This window comes from Monodon monoceros, unplaced genomic scaffold, assembly GCF_005190385.1.
Source record: "Monodon monoceros isolate NGI ecotype Baffin Bay Population unplaced genomic scaffold, NGI_Narwhal_1 Super_Scaffold_13, whole genome shotgun sequence".
Lineage (NCBI taxonomy): Eukaryota > Metazoa > Chordata > Mammalia > Artiodactyla > Monodontidae > Monodon > Monodon monoceros.
The window spans coordinates 66,682,083-66,704,268 of record NW_021703769.1 but is presented as its reverse complement, the minus strand read 5'-3'; the positions used below and the strand labels follow the sequence as shown (position 1 = coordinate 66,704,268).

General features: G+C 46.3%; 1 protein-coding gene across 5 annotated transcripts in view; it reads right to left on the bottom strand.

Moving 5' to 3' along the window:
- PRKCB (protein kinase C beta) overlaps nucleotides 1–22,186 on the bottom strand; it is a 309,888-nt gene that overhangs the window by 13,387 nt on the left and 274,315 nt on the right. For all 5 annotated transcript variants that reach the window (XM_029221907.1, XM_029221908.1, XM_029221906.1 and 2 more), the window contains 3 exons: nucleotides 19,072–19,152; nucleotides 18,683–18,790; nucleotides 13,352–13,492 (listed from right to left, as the gene is read on the bottom strand). In XM_029221907.1, coding sequence (XP_029077740.1) covers nucleotides 13,352–13,492; nucleotides 18,683–18,790; nucleotides 19,072–19,152 — 330 coding nt within the window. The remainder of the gene's footprint in view (nucleotides 1–13,351; nucleotides 13,493–18,682; nucleotides 18,791–19,071; nucleotides 19,153–22,186) is intronic.

The window sequence follows — 22,186 nt, the reverse complement described above, 5'->3', positions numbered from 1 at the left end:
GGAGAACCACGATTCGGAGCCTGCTTTGCTTGATTCCAAAGACCACGGGGCAACAGCGACATCTCACTGCCTTACAGGCTGTATCCGATCATGTGGCATGGACTTGAAAGCTGACTTGGGCGGCTTCCCTGGTGGCGCAGTGGTTGAGAGTCCGCCTGCCGATGCAGGGGACGAGGGTTCGTGCCCCGGTCCGGGAGGATCCCACATGCCGCGGAGCGGCTGGGCCCGTGAGCCATGGCCGCTGAGCCTGCGCGTCCGGAGCCTGTGCTCCGCAACGGGAGAGGCCACAACAGTGAGAGGCCCGCGTACCACAAAAAAAAAAAAAAAAAAAAGCTGACCTGGGTACCAATCTCAGCACCATCCATCCCTAGACAGATAATTTGTAAGCAGGTTAGCTAAATTCCCTAAGCCAGGTTTTCTGTTATGTCAAATGGATCTATCTTGCAGGATGCGGTGAGGTTGATTTGACAAAATGCACATAAAATCTCTGACATGGTAGCTGGTAGCTGCTGTTGAGTGCTGACTTACCCAGTCCTGTCCAATGAGCTAATCTGATGGGCATGGCTGTACCCTGGCAACTGAGGGATCCTACAGGCCCTGCCACACCCCAACCTATCCTAGCGAGGTAGAAGGTAGATGGGCCCCTGGGCTGGACAGCTGGAGTTTGTCCAGCAGAGTAAACTGGAGCTTTGTTTTCCCATGACATTCCAAGGACAAAGCTGGTGGCAGGGGCTGAGCTCTGCCAGAGTAAAGAGATAAAACAACCACATCTATCACCTCCCCAGCTGCCCAACTGCACATACACAGGAAGGCTTCTCAGGGGTCAAAAAAGGAGAGGACGCAACCCGTAATAGGTGCTGTCAAACCTCCCACAGGCCTCTGCGCTGGAACCCATCTTGGCAAAAAACATGTGCACACATATTGGGGAGGGCCCTAGGACAGGTCAGGTGTGGAAAACAAATGAGATAATTGGCCAAAGGTAAGCAAAGACCCGGAAGAACTGCCCTATATAAATGATTTAACTACCTCTTCACTGCACTTCTCCTCATTAGGGAGGACACCCATGCCCTTTCTCTCAGGGTGTGTATCTCTGCCTTGCTTCTGTCTTAAATAAACAAGCTGTTTTTTGTGTGCTCTCCCGCATGTTATGCTGCGTCTCTGATAATAAACTTTGTACCTGCTCTTACAGTGTTTGCCTCTTTGAGAAATTCATTTTCCAAACAGGGCAAGAGCCAGGGCAACTTTGCTTCTAGCCTCTAGCCCCTGGCGGACCAGCAGCTAGGATTTCCGGTTTTCATCCACGCTACCCAGGTCTGATTCCTGGGCAGGGAGCTAAGATTTCTCTTCAGGACCGCTCACTGCTGTCTCTCTGAGATCACGAGGATATTATCATTAACAAGCTACAGACACTTAAAACACGAAATCTTTCCGACCAAGGCTGGCAAGATATGTGGGAAGCCACAAGGTGAAGCCAGGCCCTGGGGCTCCTGGTTAGAGAAAGTGAGGAAAACGTGGGCCCAGGCACAAAAGGGACACCTCCCCTCTCCCGTCCAAGCCTCACTTCCTCGGAAAGACATCTCGAGCGGTTTCACACACCGCTTGTGAGCTGCTGTTTTTCGTACCCTAATTGGAGGGCACTTTGTGATTGCTTTTAAGAAACTGCACTTGTAAATAAACAAAAAATACACTTTTGTTCTTTCCCTCTCTGGGTCATGGGCATGTCTTGATCCTCCAAGTTCAACTGTCACCAGAAGTCTTCATGCAGTATCTCTGCCGGGAGTGGTTATGGAGACAGGAGGAAAATCAGTCAGCTCAGTGCCCTGAGAACAAGGGAGAAGAGGGGCCTGAAGAGGAGCGAGAGACTCTGAGCTTATCCTACAGATAAACTCGCACATATAGGAAACTAGGAAGCTACTGAAAGAATGAAGTAGATTTAGACGTGCTGAGAAAACCATAATTCAAGAAGAGTCATGTACCTAACTGTTCATTGCAGCTCTATGTACAAGAGCCAGGACAGGGAAGCAACCTGAGTGTCCATCATCGGATGAATGGATAAAGAAGATGTGGCCCATATATACGATGGAATATTACTCAGCCATAAAAAGAAACGAAAGTGAGATATTTGTAGTGAGGTGGATGGAACTAGAGTCTGCCATACAGAGTGAAGTAAGTCAGAAAGAGAAAAACAAATACCGTATGCTAACACATATATATGGAATCTAAGAAAAAAAAAAAAAGGTCATGAAGAACCTAGGGGTAAGATGGGAATAAAGACACAGACCTACTGGAGACTGGACTTGAGGATATGGGGAGGGGGAAGGGTAAGCTGTGACAAAGTGAGAGAGTGGCATGGACATATACACACTACCAAACATGAAATAGATAGCTAGTGGGAAGCAGGAGATCAGCTCGGTGCTTTGTGACCACCTAGAGGGGTGGGATAGGGAGGGTGGGAGGGAGGGAGACGCAAGAGGGAAGAGATATGGGAACATATGTATACGTATAGCTGATTCACTTTGTTATAAAGCAGAAGCCAACACACCATTGTAAAGCAATTATACTCCAATAAAGATGTTAAAAAAAAACCCAATGATATCAGTTATGCGGAATCTAAAAACAATGATACAAATGAGCTTATTTACACAACAGAAACAGACTCACAGACTTAGAGAAGGAACTTATGGTTACCAGCTGGGTGGGGGGCAGGGAGGGATAGTTAGGGAGTTTGGGATAGACATGTACACACTGCTATATTTAAAATGGATAACCAATGAGAACCTACTGTAGAGTACAGGGAACTCTGCTCAATGTTATGTAACAACCTAAGTGGGAGAAGAATTTGAAAAAGAATAGATACATGTATATGTATAAATGAATCACTTTGCTGTACACCTGAAACTAACACAGCATTGTTAATCAACTATGCTCCAATCTAAAAGTTAAAAAAAAATAAAAAACAATCTCCAAGATGGAAGGCAGGAGTAGAGCCAGGCATGGGAATTGAACACGAGCACTAACATCCCTGTGTGTGATGTGGAGGACTTCTGTGCTGCACACAGCGTCTCCAGAAGGTCACCCAAGGAAGCCGGTCGCAGTGAGTGGCTCTGGGAAGGAGAGCCACGAAGCCTAGTTAGGGGTCTCTGGGGAGGTACTTAATTTCACTGCATAGCTTTTGATGCTGCTGGAAGTTTTTACTTTTTCAGATTTTTTCTTAAGGAAGGAAGATCAAAGTGCCCAATTTGATGAGGTCAAGAAAGATAAGTCCACGAGAGGAGACAATTTGGGGTCATTGCTGACTCAAGGAGAGAAATTTCAATAGAATGGTGGCGGCAGAAGCCAGATTGCACTGAACTGTAGAAAGAATGGAAGGTAATGAAGTGGAGACAGCAAGAACTCCTTCCAAAGTTTGTTTGTATGAGAAGATAGGGCAGGAGCCCTAGCGGTAGGATGGAGGGATCCAGGTTTGAGGCAAGGGATTTTTAAGATGAGAGACTTAGCATGTTTCTGTGTGAGGAGAATGAATCAGAATGGAGTCAGAGTGGATATCTGCTGGGCTTGCAGGCACAGTGGCTTTATTTTTCTCGGAGGACCCACTCCTTCCCCTCTGCAAGATGTCCACTTTAGATAGGGGCAGACCCAGTCACTTGGCAGGTGACCCAGGCCTGGCCGATCAGAACATTCCATCCCCCCAACCCCCAGGCCCAGTGATTGCTTTAGAGATGACCATATGACCCAATACCTTCCGACAAGATTAAGTTCCAGGCTGCTGGGAAGTTTAGGAAAAGGAAGCTCTTTTTTTCGGCAGAAATTGCGAAAATAATGGGACGTAGTAAGTCTGGAGTAGCTATGTGCCCAAGAAAGCCTTCAGGGAATGAAGAATGAAATCAACAGACAGGAAAGCCATCCCAGGGAGACAGAGAAGTGGATGGCTTTTGATACTGTTGAGACCCTGGATCCAGCCACAGCTAAATACTTGAGAAAAATTTAGTCATTACGTCAGTTTGAATTGGGTTCCTATTTGTAACCATAGGAGCTTTGATTAATATATAGAGAAGCTGTAGGCACAGGCTGGCCAGAGCAGATGCACAAAGGACATGGGAGAACAGGGGTTCAGAGCAGAAGGGGAAAGTCTTCACGGGGGGCCGGGGGAGGCACCTGTTTGCTGACACACAGAGGGAAAGAGGTCAAGATGACTATACAGGAGCAGGAAAGCCACCCACCCATGGGCCTCAATTTCCCCCCGACTTAGGAGATGGGGCTATCAGTTGAGACCAAGGGGACTGGAACTTTAGTAGGGGGACCTTCAGAAAACAGAAGGTTTGGGGACTTGCCCGGGCAGGCTTAAGAGCCCGACTGAGATTGGAGAGCCTGCGATTGTGGAGGCTCATCTTTACTCAGCTGCTGAATAGCAAGTCTGGTGTTTTTTGGGGGGGTTTCTGTTTTGTTTTGTTTTTTGGCCGTGCCACATGGTTTGTGGGATCTTAGTTCCCTGACCAGGGATTAAACTCGAGCCACAGCAGTGAAAGCGCCGAGTCCTAACCACTGGACCGCCAGGGAAGTCCCAAGGCTGGTGTTTGAATCCTGGCTCTGTTGACCCAGTCTCCCTGGATCCATGTGTTCATCTCCTGAAGTTCTCCCAACCTTTGGTCAACAGCTTTCTGGGGCACTGTGATAAGAATTACAACCTGGGCAGGGTTGACGGCAGAATCTAAGGAACTAAACTTCATGGACATTCATTCAACGGAGCCCATCCCCCAGGAAAGTATTTAAACACGGGACTGGACCAAGAGCAGTTCAAATCCCACATCTGTGCAGCCGAGTTTGGGAGATGAGAGAAGAAACATCATGGAGGCAAGAGTATGGGCTTCGGAGGTAAAGAAACAGGACTTCAGATTAAATTGGCTGTGTGACCACGGGCAAGTTACTTAACCTCTCTGAGCCCGTTTCCTCACCTGTACGGGGGAGGTAATAATACCACCTATTTCCTGGGGTTGTTGTGCAGATGACATGAGATCAATAAATTAGATAGAGTGCTCTGCTTTCTAGTAAAATTGAATAATTTCATAGAACATGCCTGACCCATTTTATTGTTACTGTTGTAAATAGTGTTATTAATAAAGTCCTTCATGCATTAAATGGAGGGTGAGTTTTCTTGTCCTGGTTCTGTCATATTCCCTGTGTAAGTCACTTGGGGAAATCTCTGGGCCTCTGCTTCCTCATCTATAGAATGGAGGGGTTGAATTCCACTTCTAGGGTATCTTTCAATTCTTGACCTCTGTCACATTTCAGCGGTTACGGCCAGACATATCCTAACAGATTCATGCTCTCTCTCAGCATGTGACCTTCCCGCCTACCACTTCAATCAAACCATTGGCCCCTCTGCCAAGGGACAGCTCAAAGTCACGCACCTGGCAAATGATTTAGGAAACTCACTTGGCCCAGGAACCTGTCAATTTGAACCATCTTTCAAAGGGAGCCTGGCTGAATCCACAGTTTCAGTAGGCTCTCCACGGATGGATGGAAAGGGAGATAAACAGATAAACAAACTCCAGGTTACATGTCCTAAACAACCCTTGGCTATTTGTTAGTCAGCGTACGCATGTAGCCTAATATTTTGATTACGATCTCTGCAAACTCCACACTCTCTGGATAACCACGAGAACGAACAGAACCGGGTGGGAAAACGTCTACTTCTTGACGAGCCTGCCTTGAGTGCCTCATTTCAGATGCTGCCATGCCCTGCTTCCAGGGGTTATTCAGTGTCTGCTGTCTTTGCCAGCCTCGAAATCAAAGCCTTAAGGAACAAGTGAGATTTGCATCTTTTAAAAATCCTGCCAGTGAACTGTAAAAGGTGTGAATACGCTACACGTTTGTTGCAATATTTTAAAATAAATTTTAATTCATTTGGACTGTAAGAATGCTTAGTCTCTTTCTATTATGTAACAGACACCATTAGATGGTGTTATCATGGTCCGCTCCCATCAGTGTCTCACAGACCGTATTAAAAGGGGCTCCAGGTGCTTCTAAACATCTTTCCAAGATACTGAGCAGATAAAATCCATGGTCCAAGTCCTGGCTTGGCCACCTCCAAGCTGCTGGACCTTGAGCAAATGTCCTAACCTTTCCAAGTTTCACGCCCTCATCTGCAACACAGTGACAATGGCACTTACCTCATAGGGTTGTGAGAATTAAATGAGGTAATGCCTGGAAGGCACTTAAAACAGTGCCTGGCACAGACAAGAGCTCAATATTTTTTCCAATGTATTTGAACGGCACAGGTTTTATGAGGATTATTTTAAACCCCAGTATTCAAAAAAATATTATCCTCTTGAGCATTTGGTACTTTGGAGGAGCTAGATTCTATTCTTAAATAAACCATATTAAGTAAAAGTTAGCTCCCTTTCTTAAGCCTTGAATTTTGAGTTTTAATAGCAAACATACAAAGGTTATGCTTTGTGGCTTCAATTCAGAAATGTCAGCACATCAAACACACGTTCAGACACACACACAGAGACACTTACTCATACAGTGTAAAGGGCAATTGGGTTTGGAGGAGAATGTCACATGAACAGAATTGCAGCTCATTAAAGCAGTACTTGAAGCTTTTGACCTCAGCTACATAAACAATGTTTTCAGATGACAGAATTACCAAGAAACCAAGTCCTGTGAGCAGTTCGGCATTTAGACTCCCAGAGGATGCGAGTAATGGTATGTGATCCAGTAACCTATGCAGTATTTTGGAAAGGATATTAAATGAGAGGCTGAATAAAGTAGAGTGGGGAGAAGGGGTTCCGTTTTTTTTAGTTTGCAAGATTCCAAGACTTTTCAGAGGTGCAGATGCCTCAAAATTCTACGGGACTTTATGTAAAGTGATGAGAACAGAGAATAGGTAACCAGAGCAGAAAGGACTGGCATCAGCCTATCATATGGGTGGGGCTGGAGTCTGTGAGCCTGACACCAAGGCTGGAAGGGAAGGAAGGAGGGGTGAGCACGCTGATCATGTCTAGACAGTGTCAGATGGCCGCCCTCGATGAAAGGATGTAGGGAAAGAGATGTTTCTTAATGACTATGTCCCGTCCAACTGCACTCAACCCCTGCCCAGGGTGAAATGACAATCAGATGATCACGTCTTAGGACAAGAATAGAGCCACGCTTACTAGTGGGCAGGTCTCTGTACACACACCCTAGTACTGCAGGCTCCGTAGACTGTAATGAAACAGGGCATCCTTGTCACCTTGTTACTTTTCTCTCACTCTTCAATTTGCTGCATCTATGCTGCCCGTTGGGTGAGTTGATCCAAGGGCTGCCTCCATGGGGCAACTGGAGCCTTGAGCCCAAGGTCTGTGTCCCTACCTCATTTTCAGGGCGAGCCCTGCGTCAGGTGTCATGGATACCACTGGACTTCACCGAGGCAATTCATAATGATATACGAACGCCACTGAAACCTCAATCAGGCGTTTTGATTTAAACACCTTATGCTAGCCTACAGTGCACTGCGACATTATAGCACCACATACCACAAATTCTCCCGTAAGACATGCTCACCCACGGTGTGGCCTCAACACACCCTCCACGACAGCATAGCCACATTCCAAGCTGATCACCAGACAGCACCTCCCACCTGGATTAGCGCAAGAGTCTCATAACCCATCTCCTGATTTCACCCCTCCCCCCATAACAGTCAGATCAAGATACTTCTCTGCCCACCTTAGCTGGAGTAAAAGCCGCAGATCCTCAATGGCCTGTACCATCTGCCCCTCTCGTGGCCTCTCTGATCTCATCTCCTTTTACTCTCTCCCTTGCCGGCTCAGGTCAGCCACCTGGACTCTCTGCTCTTCCCTGAACGTGCCAGGCCAGCTCCTGCCCCAGGGCCTTTGCACCTATTACTACCACCCAAACCACTCTCTCCCCCAGATATACACATGGCTCCCTCCTTCCCTCACCTTCTTCCCATCTTTGCTGAAATGTCACTTTCTCCGTGAGGCTTTCCAACGACCCTATTTAAAACTGACGTCTCTGTGACCCTGCTCTCCCAATCCCCAACCTTCCATAATGCTTATCTGACATAGTCACGGATTTCTATGTTCATTATTTGCCCACTCCCTCTAGAATATACAGAGATTTTTATTTTTATTCCTGTGTCTCCAGGGCCTAGAACAGCACCTAACATCAATAAACACCTGCTGAATGGATGACCCATAACGTCCCCACTAGAGGACGGAACCAGAACGCGCTGCTTCTCAACCCACCACTCCACCACATGCCCAGCCACACACTCCGCCCTTCAGCCGCAAACCAGCACCTCCCATCCGCCGCACACTGACCTATAGCACCCTGCCACGCGTCCCAAGCCACATTCCAAGCACATTCTGTACTAAAACATATACACCCCTTCAGCATAGCCCTCACCATGCCACACTGCACACTGACTACAACAGGATCCACCAGTCAACTCACCGGCCGGTGCAGCCCCTGCTACACCGTGGTCCAGCAGCATCCTCTTACCTGGGATCATGTTAGAAATGCAGCATCTCAGGCCCTACCCCAGACTGGCTGAATCAGAATCCACAGTTTAATCAGATGCCCAAGAGACTCCGTATACACATTAAAGTTGAAGAAGCTCCGCTAGGCTGCATCATGGCACCTGTAGCACTGGCTGGGCAACGACAGACTGCGGAAGTCACGGCCCCTCCACCCAAAGTCCAACATTCATGCATTGCATGGTCAGATCCTTCATCACACAGCCAAACGATGCCATGACAGATACAACTCAGCACCCACATTACAGCCCTTTTTAAATAGGGTGGCTTACACAACAACCAATTTATTTGAGACACACTGCTGTACATATGTGCTCTAATATGTATCCCTAAAGAATCCGGTATGTTCCTCAGCACAGTGCATTGCAGCTCCTATTTGACAGCCTTTCATTTAATCACTCATTTATTCAGTAAAAATGATTAAGCACATGTCATGTGCTCAACCTTATGCTAAGCACTGGGGTCCAACCCTGAAAAAGACAGTCGCAATCTTTTAGTCTCGCCAAAAAGACAGACCTTACACTGAACAAGTAATTACGACAAAGTGTGATGAGTTTGTTGATGGGACACTAGCAGATGATCCCTACTCAGGAATTGACAAGAGCCTCCCTGCGTGGGTGACGGTCTACCGATTTGATGAGGAGGAAGGAGGGAGGCACCAGGAGGAGGGGATGCAGGGAGCACGGGAAGGCTTTGGGGTTTCCAGGTAGCTGGCTCCACGTGGGGAAAGCCAGGAAGGGAAGGGAAGGCACTGCATGTTAGAGGAACTGAACGACACTCAGAAATGCCAGTTCTTGAAGTAAGGAGTCTGGGGACGCAGCAGAGACTGGACCTGGGGAGACTCTAAAAGCCATATATGCTAAGGAACAATAGACATTATCCCGGGGCTGGCAGAGAGCCATCGGGGGTCTTTAAGCAAGAGAGTGACACGATCAGATGCACGTTAAAAAAATTACTCTTGTACCCGAAACAATACATGAGGCTAATGTGTTTCAGTAGTTTCCAATGCTACTCTGCGAAGAGCTCTTGCCACAGTAAAAGAGAACGACTTTAAAAATCCATTTAAAATTATTTTAATGAACCTCCAATAATAGCACCCTTCACTGATGTTTGAATATAATCCTCTGTTATTGCCCCATGTTTTTTCTTTCTCTTGCTGCTCTCTATTTAATAGCATGCATGAATCAGGAACACTGACAGATACATGCATGCCTTTTAATATCCCGCGAGGCACATGGAACTCTGCACACACCCACCGCGGGCCTTTCAGAAGGTGTGGGGAAGGGGAAATGTGAAATCCCTGGTGGGGGGGGGGGGGGGGGGGGGGGGCTCTAAGGCTGGCAACTGCTGTGTGAAAGGCGTGTGCCCAGATTGAATCAGATGAGTGGGTGGTATATTCATTATTATGTTTATTTCTAATTCACCCTAAGAAAATCAAGGGCAGTGCCTCTTCCCCTTAGAGCTGGTTGTAGAACATCTTGAAGTCTATAGCCCAGTCCAGTCACTGTACTTTGAAAGTCATTGTTAAACCCACATGAGGCATTTCAAGACATTGGCTGGCTGGAAACCATATCCAATATAGAACAGTTGAAGGATCCTGTAGATCATCACTAACTATTGTAATCTTTTTGTATTATCAATGATAAGAACACATAATTTTTCCTGAGCACCTCCTCTGAGCCAGGTTAAATATTTCAAAGTATTTAACCAGTCAAAATGGGCTCTGGTTGTCAGTAACTAGTACTAACCGGCTAAACTCCAACCTGACTTTGAGTGATCACTATTCTAGAGGTTATAAACTGACAGCCACATACGGTTCATGGGTGTGTTTTATTTGACCTGATTTGTGTTTAATTTTTAAAACTTGTTGCTGACATATTTATAAAAATAGTGAGATTTCATCTGAAAATCCCAATGAGGATGGAGCAATGCAGAGCCTGCATCCCCACAGGACCAATCTGGCTAGCCCAGTGCCCGGCTCATAGAAGGTTCTCAGGAGAAGGTAGCTGTTATTATCATGGATAATATAAAAAGAATACAATAATTAGTAATGAGCCACAGGATCCTCCAACTGGTCCGCTGGAGATGAACACCCACCGAGCCCTTGAGAGCCACCAGCTCCCCTGTCTGCCCCTCTCCCCACTACTCCCACCTCCCTCACTGACATTACCTGCCTGCGCTCTGTAGCTACCTGTTCCTGGAAGGTACCACCCCTCACTCAGACTGTGTGAGAACCAGTGTGTTCCTCTTAAAGAGATTTCTCTCCTTGCCACATTCCTTTGGCCTCTGTCTAGCTTCCCTGCCTGAGCTTTTGACCATGAACTCCACAGCAGTGATTCCCAGCCTGGAGTGTTTATCAGATTCACCTAGAGAGCCCCACCCCCCCAGGGTTTCTGATTCAGGAGGTCTGGGGCAGGGCCTGAGAATTTCATTCCTAAAGTTCCCAGGTGATACTGCTGGTCTGGGGACCACACTTTGAAAAACCACTGCTCTACACGTAAAGAATGAACCTAAAATGTCAGTGGCTCAATGCCGGTGGGGATGGGGGCATTTGCATCTTTCCTCTGGCCAAGTGAAGAGAGATTGGTCCACATTTTGAGACCTCATGAAGAGCCCGACAAAACCCAAGTGGGTTGTGTGTGCCACCTTCAAGTTCCCAGTTTCCCGAATGGAGAATCCACTCTTCTCTTCCAGATTGCTTTTTTTTTTTTTTTTTTGCGGTACGCGGGCCTCTCACTGCTGTGGCCTCTCCCGTTGCGGAGCACAGGCTCCGGACGCGCAGGCTCAGAGGCCATGGCTCACGGGCCCAGCTGCTCCGTGGCATGTGGGATCTTCCCGGACCGGGGCAAGAACCCGTGTCCCCTGCATCGGCAGGCGGACTCTCAACCACTGCGCCACCAGGGAAGCCCCCAGATTGCTTTTTGATCGTTTTTTTATATAACGAAAGTGATGATACTGCCTATGACATGCAGGTGTACACATGAACCCCAAGTGTACACATGGACGTTATCTTAGGGACTAGCAGCAGCAGAACTCAACAATGCTCTGCCCCTCAAAGACGCTGCACCCAACACAACGACCAACGTGTGACACGCCGCTAACAAAAATCATCAACTATCCTAGAGGGCCTCCTGCGTACCGGGCACGTACTGAGAGCTTTATGCATTATGAGCCTCCTCTGATGGAGACACTGTTATCATCGCTGTACTACAGACGATGCAGCAGAAGAGCAGAGAGGGGAAACGACTCGTCCAAGTTGTCCAGATGCAGAATAAGCAAGAGATGGTTCGTTGGACCCACTGCATTCACTGAGGGTCAGACACTATTAGGAATATTGTGCTCAATCCTGTGTCTGTATTTTAAGATGGATGTTGATTACCTGGAGGACATCAGGCACCCGGAGGTGATGTCACACGGGACATGCTTGCAGGTGGAGGAGGGGCGTGTTTAGCCTGGAAATCGCAGGATTCAGGAGTATAAGGATGTGCTACAGAGAAAGAGGCTCTGGTTGATAGAACAGGACCCAGTGATGGCAATTCTGGGGAGGCTGATTTGATATCAGTATACATGTTGGCAACAATTAGAAGGACCACAGTGTGGAACTGGCTGCCTCTAAAAGGACCCTGTATCTGAACACCAGGAAGTGTCCAGAGAGAAACAATTCATCAGGGATGCTGTGATCCTAAGCATTTGGGATGTGCAGGACTGGCGAGATGACAGAAGCAGAACTACATGTCCTTTGCCCCGGGCATCCTGGTACGCCTCTAACGGAGTCAGACTCTGAATCCTCGCTTCCTCACACACTGGCTGAGTGACCTTGGACAGAGCACTTAACCCCTCTGTGCTTCCATTTCCTCTTCCATTACATGGAAGCACTTGCTTAATAGGTTGTTGTGAGGATTTAATCAGATGCTATGTGTGAAGTGTTTAATATGGCCAGATAAGTGGCCAAGAAATTCATAATAATGGTATCAAAACAAGCACCGTTATCACTGTCATTTTCTTCATCTTAACATCTGAGACCCTCACAATTTCAGGTTTCGATGACAATGTTTATGCTCCCTTTTCAGCCTCAGTCGGTAGTTCTACAACCCATAATAAAGTCACCAGGTCTCCGCTGTACTTAATCTAACAAAGAAATATCCTCCCAGTAGAACCACGGTTCCAATTAATTCAGGGGCAAACTCCTCCTCCCTGCCGAGTCTTTGGGGATGGAAGCACTACCATGTGCACGCAACTGCAGGAAATGTGAGACCTTTACTATTCTAGTAACAGTTCTCTAAGAGCTATATCTATGCCCAGAGCCTCCAGGAGGGCTACCAGCACGTCACTCATTCTGGTTCGCCTTGGGTGGGAGCTGGCTGGTGGTTCTGTCTTCTTTACTGACTCAGATGGAGTGTATATTTCAGAATTAAACTTAAATACTGTTGAGATAAACAGCATGACATTTTCAACGTCAGTATGAAGAGAAAATGACACAGTCGAACCAAGGAAAGAACGAGGGCAAAATTAGATTCTTTATCACTGTCCAAGAATGGATCTGAACTCTGCTCACCCAAGAACCATTCCCCAGCTCAGACGGTTACAATAATTGAATCGATAAAACAAAAACTCAATGTCCATGGTCTTTCCCACATTCACAGAGGCCGTGTGGATGGAAATCTCCATTTTTGTACCCACTGCCTTTGAGTATAAATGTGAGCACTCCTAGATCAAGGTCCACCCCTCGGAGGACACCAAGGGCACACGCATTGGAGAGAGAAAGAGTGTTACGATGTGGACCCAACAACCAGAAAGAACGGTTTACTTACGGCTTTCGGCTTATACGGGGGTTGAATCTCTTTGCGTTCAAGTTTCTCCCAGTCAATATACCGGAAAAACGCATGCTCTTTAATGTCACGTTCACCTTCAGGTCCACAACCCAGACGTTTGCCCGGGTGTTTGGTCATCAGCTTCAAGAGAAAGAGAAACGTGGAATTTAATGAATTTCAGGACAGGAAACGTGGGACTCTCAGAAATGATCACTCCTATGAATTAGGGAAGACAGCTTGAGGAAGAGTCCCAACTAATCTTTATTTTTTGCTTTTCATCCCAGCAGTAATTTCCTAGCCAGGTCTTTCTAATAGGAGGACCCGACAGTAGTGCCTGCTGCCCCCCGTCCCAGAACTAGATCCCTTATGGTTAATCAAACCTAAGCCTGAATGTGGCCCTGAACTTCAAGTTAGAAATGTCACGATTCATTCTGATTTATGAATGAGGTTTACGCAGTTACTGATGCATTTAATGAGAACAGTTTCAATATCTTCAAATTCCCCTCCCGCCACCACTAGGAAACTGGAGTTTGACCAAAGCAAAGGGCACGTTCATTCAGATAATATTTGCATTTCTCAGTAAAACACTTGTGAAAATGACAAGTCAGAAGAAAAAATATTAGTCAAATGGACCCAAGTTTCAAGTAATTACTTTCCAAAAGCTCATTAAATAGTCAAAACCTAGCCCAGCTCATCTCTCTTGTATCACACATTACAGTAAACTCCGCTGAGGTTTCTTTGGTGTCCCATTTAAATTACTTAATTATCAAAACCCTCCATCTTTGGGTCTCTGAGCCAGTGCTAAATAACAAGATGAATAGATGCTCCAAGATGAAACCAGACAGGCTTCCTCTTGTAAATGAACCCAAAGCAGCATGAAAATATCTCTGATCTCAAGTCTTTAGCGAATGCACAGAGAGTAAAGACGGAGGAGTTGATGATTAATTTAAAAAAAAAAAAAAAAAAGATCGGCAAGAGGCCATCAAAAGAAGAAACAAAACAATTGGAACATACAAGACCAAGAAGCTTCCCGGAGCTGACCTGACCCCAAGTAGCCCAAGACGGTAGATTCCTTAGATTTTTGCCCAGGGCTTCAGGATTATGGGGGAAGGGATGAATCCAGCAATTCACACCTACTCTGTTGGACATTTAGCTCAGCCTGATTCTTGCTACAGATAATTTGTCATCAGAAGCTACCCTCCTACACACACACACACACACACACACACACACACACACACACACACACACACACAAGCGCATACGTTCCCTATATGCTTTACCTTCCAGGGGAAAAATAACTGGGCACTTATGTTCTAAGCTACTTCTTTATTTATATATTATATGCCTGGTCTTCCCTGATTCTCACAATAACCCAATGAGTTGGGTGTATTACTTTTTACCATTTGAGTGACAAGGCAACTGACACAGAGATAGTAGATGGCAGAGCTGGGACTGGATCTCACCTCTGCTGACCTCTAAACCTTGAGTGTTTAGAGAAGTAGATTACATGTGGTTCCCCAGGGATATCTGTGGCCTGGCTTGGTCAGGAAAAGTTTATGTAGGGCAAGGAAATTGGGCCAAGCCTTGACCTTTGTATAGGGTTAGGATGGCAGGAAAGAAAGGGTTAAGAGGTCTTGGTTAGCACAACCAGTAACCCTATCGATAACGGCTTCCGTGTCCTGAGCACTCCCTGTGTGCCCAGGCTCTGTGCCAAAGGCTTCTCAGCTGTAACATATCACTCTTTCATCTCCACAACAACGTTTTCAGGCCTCAGAAACTATTATCCTCATTTTCCACATAAAAAAACTAGGTCCTGAAAAGTAGTCACCTACTCAAGATTACACAGCTAACGAGCAGAACTATGCTTCAAACAGATCAGCCTGACCCAGAGTCCTGAAGCTCCATCTTACAGTTTCTTCTTGTTTTCACCCTAACGTGTGGCCAGTTGGGGCATCTGTCTGCTTTAAGTTTGTACAAAGTGGGAATGGTGATCTGAGCAAACGTATACTAATTTTTTTTTCATGGTGGAAAATAGGGTCTTTTAATGGGATGGAAAATAGGACATTTTCAATTGGAATGGCACTGTTTTCAAAAACCTAGCTCACTTTCCATGTAGGCAGGAGAATGCCAGGCGAAGCAAAACCACTGCAGAAAACACCCAGCACTAATGCCCAGCTCTGCTCAGCTCCTGCACGCTGAACTCCTGTGCCCAAAGCCAGCCACGCAGACAGCTGGACTTAATCACTCTTCCAATCTCTGATCACCTCCCAGACAGATCCCCTGGGGCCCGCGGTTCAGGAGGAAGCATTTGGCTGTTCACTTGAGCATCACCCCTTCTCTGGAGCATCGACCTTGAAGAAAAAGCCTACACAGGCCTCAGCCGACACAACTCAAAAAGGTCCCCAAACACAATAGCAAGAAAGTCACCCTCGTTAATCCTGAAGGTTATGGGTCTGAAATTAATAGAAATCTGCTCTACCAGGGAAACTGCTAATTGGAGCTGAAGCTGAATGCAGCTGACCTGGAAAACCCTCTCCTCCATGACCCACTTAGAACCCCAGCTGTCTAAGCAGGCAGAGCTGTGAAGGGGAAGGTCTTGAACATGTATGAGCACCTACTACTGTGCCAACACCATGCAAAACGCTTAGCTCTTCTGTTACCTCATTTAACACTCTCCAAAACTCTGTTTAATTAAGGATTAATATTCCATTTTTGGAGATAAACAGAAGCCCACAGATGCAAAGTAACGTGCTCAAGACCACGCACCTAGGAAGTGAAAGGATTGAAATTTGCAAATGGTCTTGAGCTCCAAAATCTGCCACTTAAAAAATCCCCGTCTCGGAGATGCAAGCTCAAAACACAAGAGGAGGCTAGCATGTAACACAGCAGTGCCAGCATTAGTAATAGTAGGAGTAATAACCCAAGGGTTTTAGAGCAGAGTGCCAGACTCTCTTCTACATGATTTCCTTGTATTAACCCATCTAGTCATCAGAGAACCCTATGTGGAGTCCCATAGGTGTGTCCTCAATCTGTAGATGGAGTTGAACAACTTCCCAGTTGTCATAGGGCTAATAATGCTGGGATTTGTGCTCACATGGGGATTTTTGCCCAGAAAAATCAGGACAGCAGAGGGCACATTCTACCTAAAGAGACAGTGGCTTCCAATTCAGCTGACTGATGCCTTACAGGAATGACAGACCAGCATGGAGAGATCAGATTTTTCAAGAGAAACTGGACAGCTGGATGTTTATGGGAAATCCCCTGATCTTTAAATGTTGGCAATTTTTGCGGTACGCGGGCCTCTCACTGTCGTGGCGTCTCCCGTCGCGGAGCACAGGCTCCGGATGCGCAGGCTCAGCGGCCATGGCTCATGGGCCCAGCCGCTCCGCGGCATGTGGGATCTTCCCGGACCGGGACACAAACCCGCGTCCCCCGCATTGGCAGGCGGACTCTCAACCACTGCGCCACCAGGTTAGCCCAAATGTTGGCAATTATTAAACAAACTGAGAGCTCATGTATGACCTCCTCCCTCTCCCCAACCCCGTATAATGTCTACAGGGGTTTGCCCTGGCCTTGTTCCATGCTCTCTCTTGGTGCCAAGGGGCCTCGCTTAAGCTCCTAATGAACCTCTCCATGCTCTGTTCCTCGTCTTCCCTCTCCCTGCCTCATAGCCTCAAAAACTATTTTCAACCTATAAATTTTTTTTTTTTTAAAGAAGATGTTGGGGGTAGGAGTTTATTAATTAATTAATTAATTATTGCTGTGTTGGGTCTTCGTTTCTGTGTGCGGGCTTTCTCTAGTTGCGGCGAGCGGGGGCCACTCTTCATCACGGTGCGCGGGGCCTCTCACTATCGCGGCCTCTCTTGTTGTGGAGCACGGGCTCCAGACGCGCAGGCTCAGTAGTTGTGGCTCACGGGCCTACTTGCTCCGTGGCACGTGGGATCTTCCCAGACCAGGGCTCGAACCCGTGTCCCCTGCGTTGGCAGGCAGATTCTCAACCACTGCGCCACCAGGGAAGCCCCAACCTATAAATTTTAAGATGTTAGGGACTGAGACGAGTTCACATATGTTTTCCCCAGGGATATTTGCATCCTAACCTATGCAGCTGACACACAAATCTTAGGTGACTCACTGAGAGTGGGAATTTAGGCAGCATGGCAAGGTGCTTCTAGATGGAGGGGCTGGCCCAGCTGTTATAAACCACCTGAGTCTTCAGCTTTCCTTCACCCAAGCCAGCTCACATGGTGTCTGATGGGTGAGGAAGGGCAGGGCTGGGTTGGGCAATGGGAAATCTGCAAACACTCCAAGAATCTAGGACTGGCGGCCCTGGTTTAACCAGACACACAGATGGGCATGCTCTAACGCTGAGAATGCACTGGTACTGCTGACTGGTGGGAGGGAAAACTTTATAAAGGCAGCATCCCTGGGCCCTGTTCTCTGGGGGTCTCTCAGTGTTGCTTTCGTACTTTCATCAGTTGAAAAGTTACCACATTTGGTTGAGATACTTAAAGGCAGTGGTTTTCAAGCGACCTTTTTTTTTACAATACAGATGCCCAAACTTACTCTCTGGGGTGAGGCTGAGGTATGCGCTTTCTGAAAAAGCACTTCAGGTCATCCTGATGGCACCAACGGGGAGGACCACTGGTCTCCAGGGACTCACCCAGGTCACTGTGAGCACATCCTGGCCGCACGCAAGATGCATAACAAGCAATCCTTACCCCAAAACATGTGTCCTGCTTTGTTCACAGGTGCCATTTGCATACATCACAATGTATAAATGTGCGAATTTTTCAGCCATCCGTGGGTTGGCGAGGGAGTACGGGTTTGGGGACACTCAGTTTGGGTCAACTTATCTAGAGAATTCCTTAAACTCAATACTGCTTGATATTTTCTTAGGACAAAAGTCACACGCTCCTAGTATTAACTAACCACGTAGGCCCCAGCGCAGAGTGAAGCTGACGGATTCGTGCCACAGAGCTCTTGTGTACCTTCCCCTGGGTTCCAGCTCTTTGGCAAAGTCTCTGTGCTTCCTACCTCATTCATTCCATTAGCATTCCCCTGTGCTGGCTTAGAGCCTGGAGCCCAGCCAGCAGCAAGATGCTATTGCAGGCAGTCCTCCACGGTGCTTCTGTGCAAATTAGAGAAAAGCTCCCTTTCCTCTGGGTGGTAGCAGCTCTGTACCAGGCTCACAGGCTGGCAAGTGGGTGAGGGGTGGAGTTCAGCCTCCACTGTCCCTCCCCTACCCTGGGCAAAGCATCCTTGTGCAGGGCACAACCAGCACCCCTGTAGGTGGTGGTCCTGGCCGCAAGACGTAAGGGGCTCACTCACCCCTTTGCAGATGGCCACAGCTTCCTTGGACATGGACTTTGGATAAGCCACGTTGTGTTCCATGATAGACTGGAAGAGTTCATCTTCATCCTCCCCTTCAAAGGGTGCCTGTGGGACAGAGGATAGGGTGGGAGAAGGAGTCCTGCCTGAACCTCCCCCAACTGCCCCAAAACAACAAGCGCTGCTCCCTGGGGTCCACAGCGAGGCCACACTTCCAGGGAGAAGATAAGGAAAACTGGTGAACAGACTAGGGTAATAACCCCAAGGTCATGGAAGTCATAGAGGTTCAGATCTGTGAGCCGGTATCAAGCTGACACTTTCTCCTAAAGAAACCATGAGGATGGGGATGGGGGAGGACTTTCCTTACAAATCACTTAAAATTCAATTACCTGCCCAGCCAACATCTCATACAGCAGGACTCCGAATGCCCACCAATCCACGGACTTCCCATAGGGCTGATAAGCAATTATCTGGAAAACAGAAGGCATCTGTCAGGGAGACCGCAGGTTCTTGCAGCGGCTGAGACTGAACAGGCGGTTCTTTTATAATAAGACTGGAGCATCCCTGGGGGCAGGGTGGTGGGGGGAGAGTTCTTCCTTTGCCTGTCACCTGCCTATTGTGAAAGATTAAATTGGCTGACACAGTCCCAGATGTGGGTCTCTGTCTAAAAGAGTCAACAGGGAGCCCAGTGTCCACCCAAGCTATTTCTTTACCTTAGGAAGATGGACATCCTTTTGCAGAGATACCCGCAGGCGGGGAAAACATCTGTGGATGTCACATTGCCTTTTTAAAGCACCTAGTATGGCTGTGTTATTTTCAATTTTACTACAGTGAGCGTGGCATTTTAAAGAAGAAAACCCATCTTCGTTTCTCACTCCTAAAGTAATAACATTTACACAACGATGTGAATATACTTAAGACTACTGAACTGTATGCTTAGAACTGGTTAAGATGGTGATGTGCTTTTTCGCCAAAATTAAGAAGACTTTTAAGTTAAAAAATGTAATAGCATTTATTCCTATTTTACTATTTATTTAAAAATATAGATAAGCTAAGAGAATGCAATTAAGATCACCCATAATCCTCTATCAAGAGAGAAATCATGATTGGTATTTGGTCCATTTCTTTCTAGGTTTTTTTCTATTAATATATATTAAGCTCCGTGTGTAGGTATGTGCTTTACATAAATACTTTAACGTGGAATTTTAGTAAAGGATTTTATTCATTTAGAATTTCCATGCTAATATCTGTACATCAACATAACCAGCTTTTACCTCTGCACAATGTTCCATTGGATGGATATACCAAAATCTATTTCATCAATACCCAACTGACTGGGTTCCTTCCACGTAATTAGATATCTGGACATTTGTTCAATTTGTTTTTCCTTAAGATAAATTCCTAGGAGTAGAACGGGTGGATCAAACGGTACACATAGTTTTCAAGGTTTTGCTATTTATTACCAAATTTCCAGAGCATGGCAAAGTCTAGAACAGCTGTGTGACCAGCCATCAGGATGTAGGGGTGTAAAACTCACTGTATCAGGGGGATTAGAAGGTGATACAGCAAAGGTTAAGGGCTGAGGATTGAGGGCCAGACAGTCCAGACTTGGAATCCTGACTGCCGTTTCCCAGCATGTGACCCTGGGGGAAGTTACTTAACTTCTCTAAGTCTCAGTTTCCTCATCTACAAAATGAAGTTTATAATAATATCTCTGTCATAGGGTTTTCTGAGGATCAAAGAGAAATATGTACCTCTCACTTATTATGCCCTCGAAATGTCAGCTATGACTCAAAAGTTCTCTAATTCGGTCATGGTTTGTTTTACTCAACACGTGTGTCTGAGCAACCTTGGCTATAAAGTAACTGTCCGTTTATCCAATTCCATCTCCCACCTCGGCTTCTGCCCTGAAATCAGAAGTGTCCTCTGAGGAGAACTGACCTCAAGGGATGAAGAGAAAGCTTTCTGGGAGAACACCTATTGCAAGTGTTTTCACACTTTTTTTTTTTATAAAATCAATTTAATAAATCAATTTCATAAGTAATGCAGCACACATTTAACTGTCAGGCATCCTATTTTCTCCGTTATTAGGAATAATGCAATACATACTCTTGTATGCCTTTTACTACACGCAGGCACTATCTGATTAAACACAAACTGAATAGAGAGGTGATCAGGTCGTTAAAAATATGAATCTTAAATTTAAGAAGAATTGTCAAATTAAACTCCCAAGTGGCTGTGCTAATTTATACTCTCAGCGCTTGTGTGTTAGAGGATCTGTTTCCCCACACACACCCTCACCACTTTTAAAGTACTTCATGTCTCCTTCGATCCTCATGACAACCTAACGAGTTAATCCTTTTACAAAGGGAAATAGAGCCTGCGCGAGGTGAAAGAAGTAGCCGGAGGCGATGGGGTTATTTAATGGCAAAGCAGGGGGACACCTGACCTGAGTTTATTCCCCTCACCAGCGGGCTGCGGGCTGTGAGCTGGAGGAGGATGCAGCTTCCCCAGTAACACAAGTCGGGGCTCCTGCTTGCTGGCATCACGAGCACCCAGGAACTTTTGAAAACCACAGATGTGGAGGCCCACCCTGCAGGGATTCTGATTCCATGCACCTAGGGTGAGGCCTGGACATCCCCATTTTAAAAGCTCCCCAGGTGACTGTTAAGGGCAGCAGGACTTGTGAACCAGAGATCACTGAACTCATGGCAGATCAAGGAATTGTGTCTGAGGTTCTAATCAGCAAAATGATAATAAAGCAAATGTCTGTCACACGAGAATAACTCCATTGGGTCCTAATAAAGGATTAAGTGCTTAAAGGATTACTTTCCAGTTCCTCAAGTAATACACAAATACATTTACCTTGTGAAAAATTTAAACAGTACACAGATGAAGCTAAATTCCCCTTTACGATGGCCTTATCCTCAGAGGTAACCAATGTTGTAAAGTCAGTCTGTAATCTTCCAGATTTTCTATACTTTTGCATGCATATCTACATACTCATAAGAAACATATAGCAGCGTTCTGTGTATTAGGGTTATTTTCCAGAAATGGTATCATATTGTATTTATCATTCTGTAACTTGCTTTTTTTCTCTCAACGATATTTCCACATCTGCATATACAGATGCCTAATAGTATCCCATACTATAAATCATTCAGTCTATTGCCCATCCCTTAATCAACAAACACTGTTCAAGGTAGTGCAGACAGGTGTGCTCTGATCTTTGTAAGGGCTGAACAATATTTTTTAGTATGCAATGTAGCACTGTTCCTTTATTGATCGTCTTTGAGGTTGCCTTCCGTTCTTCATTATTTTTTTGTTAAGATTTTTTTTGATGTGGACCACTTTTAAAGTTTTTACTGAATTTGTTACAATATTGCTTCTGTTTTATGTTTCAGTTTTTTTTTTTTTTTTGGCAGCCAGGTGTGTGGGATCTTAGCTCCCCGACCAGGGATCGATCCCTGCACCCCCTGCGTTGGAAGACAAAGTCTTAACCAC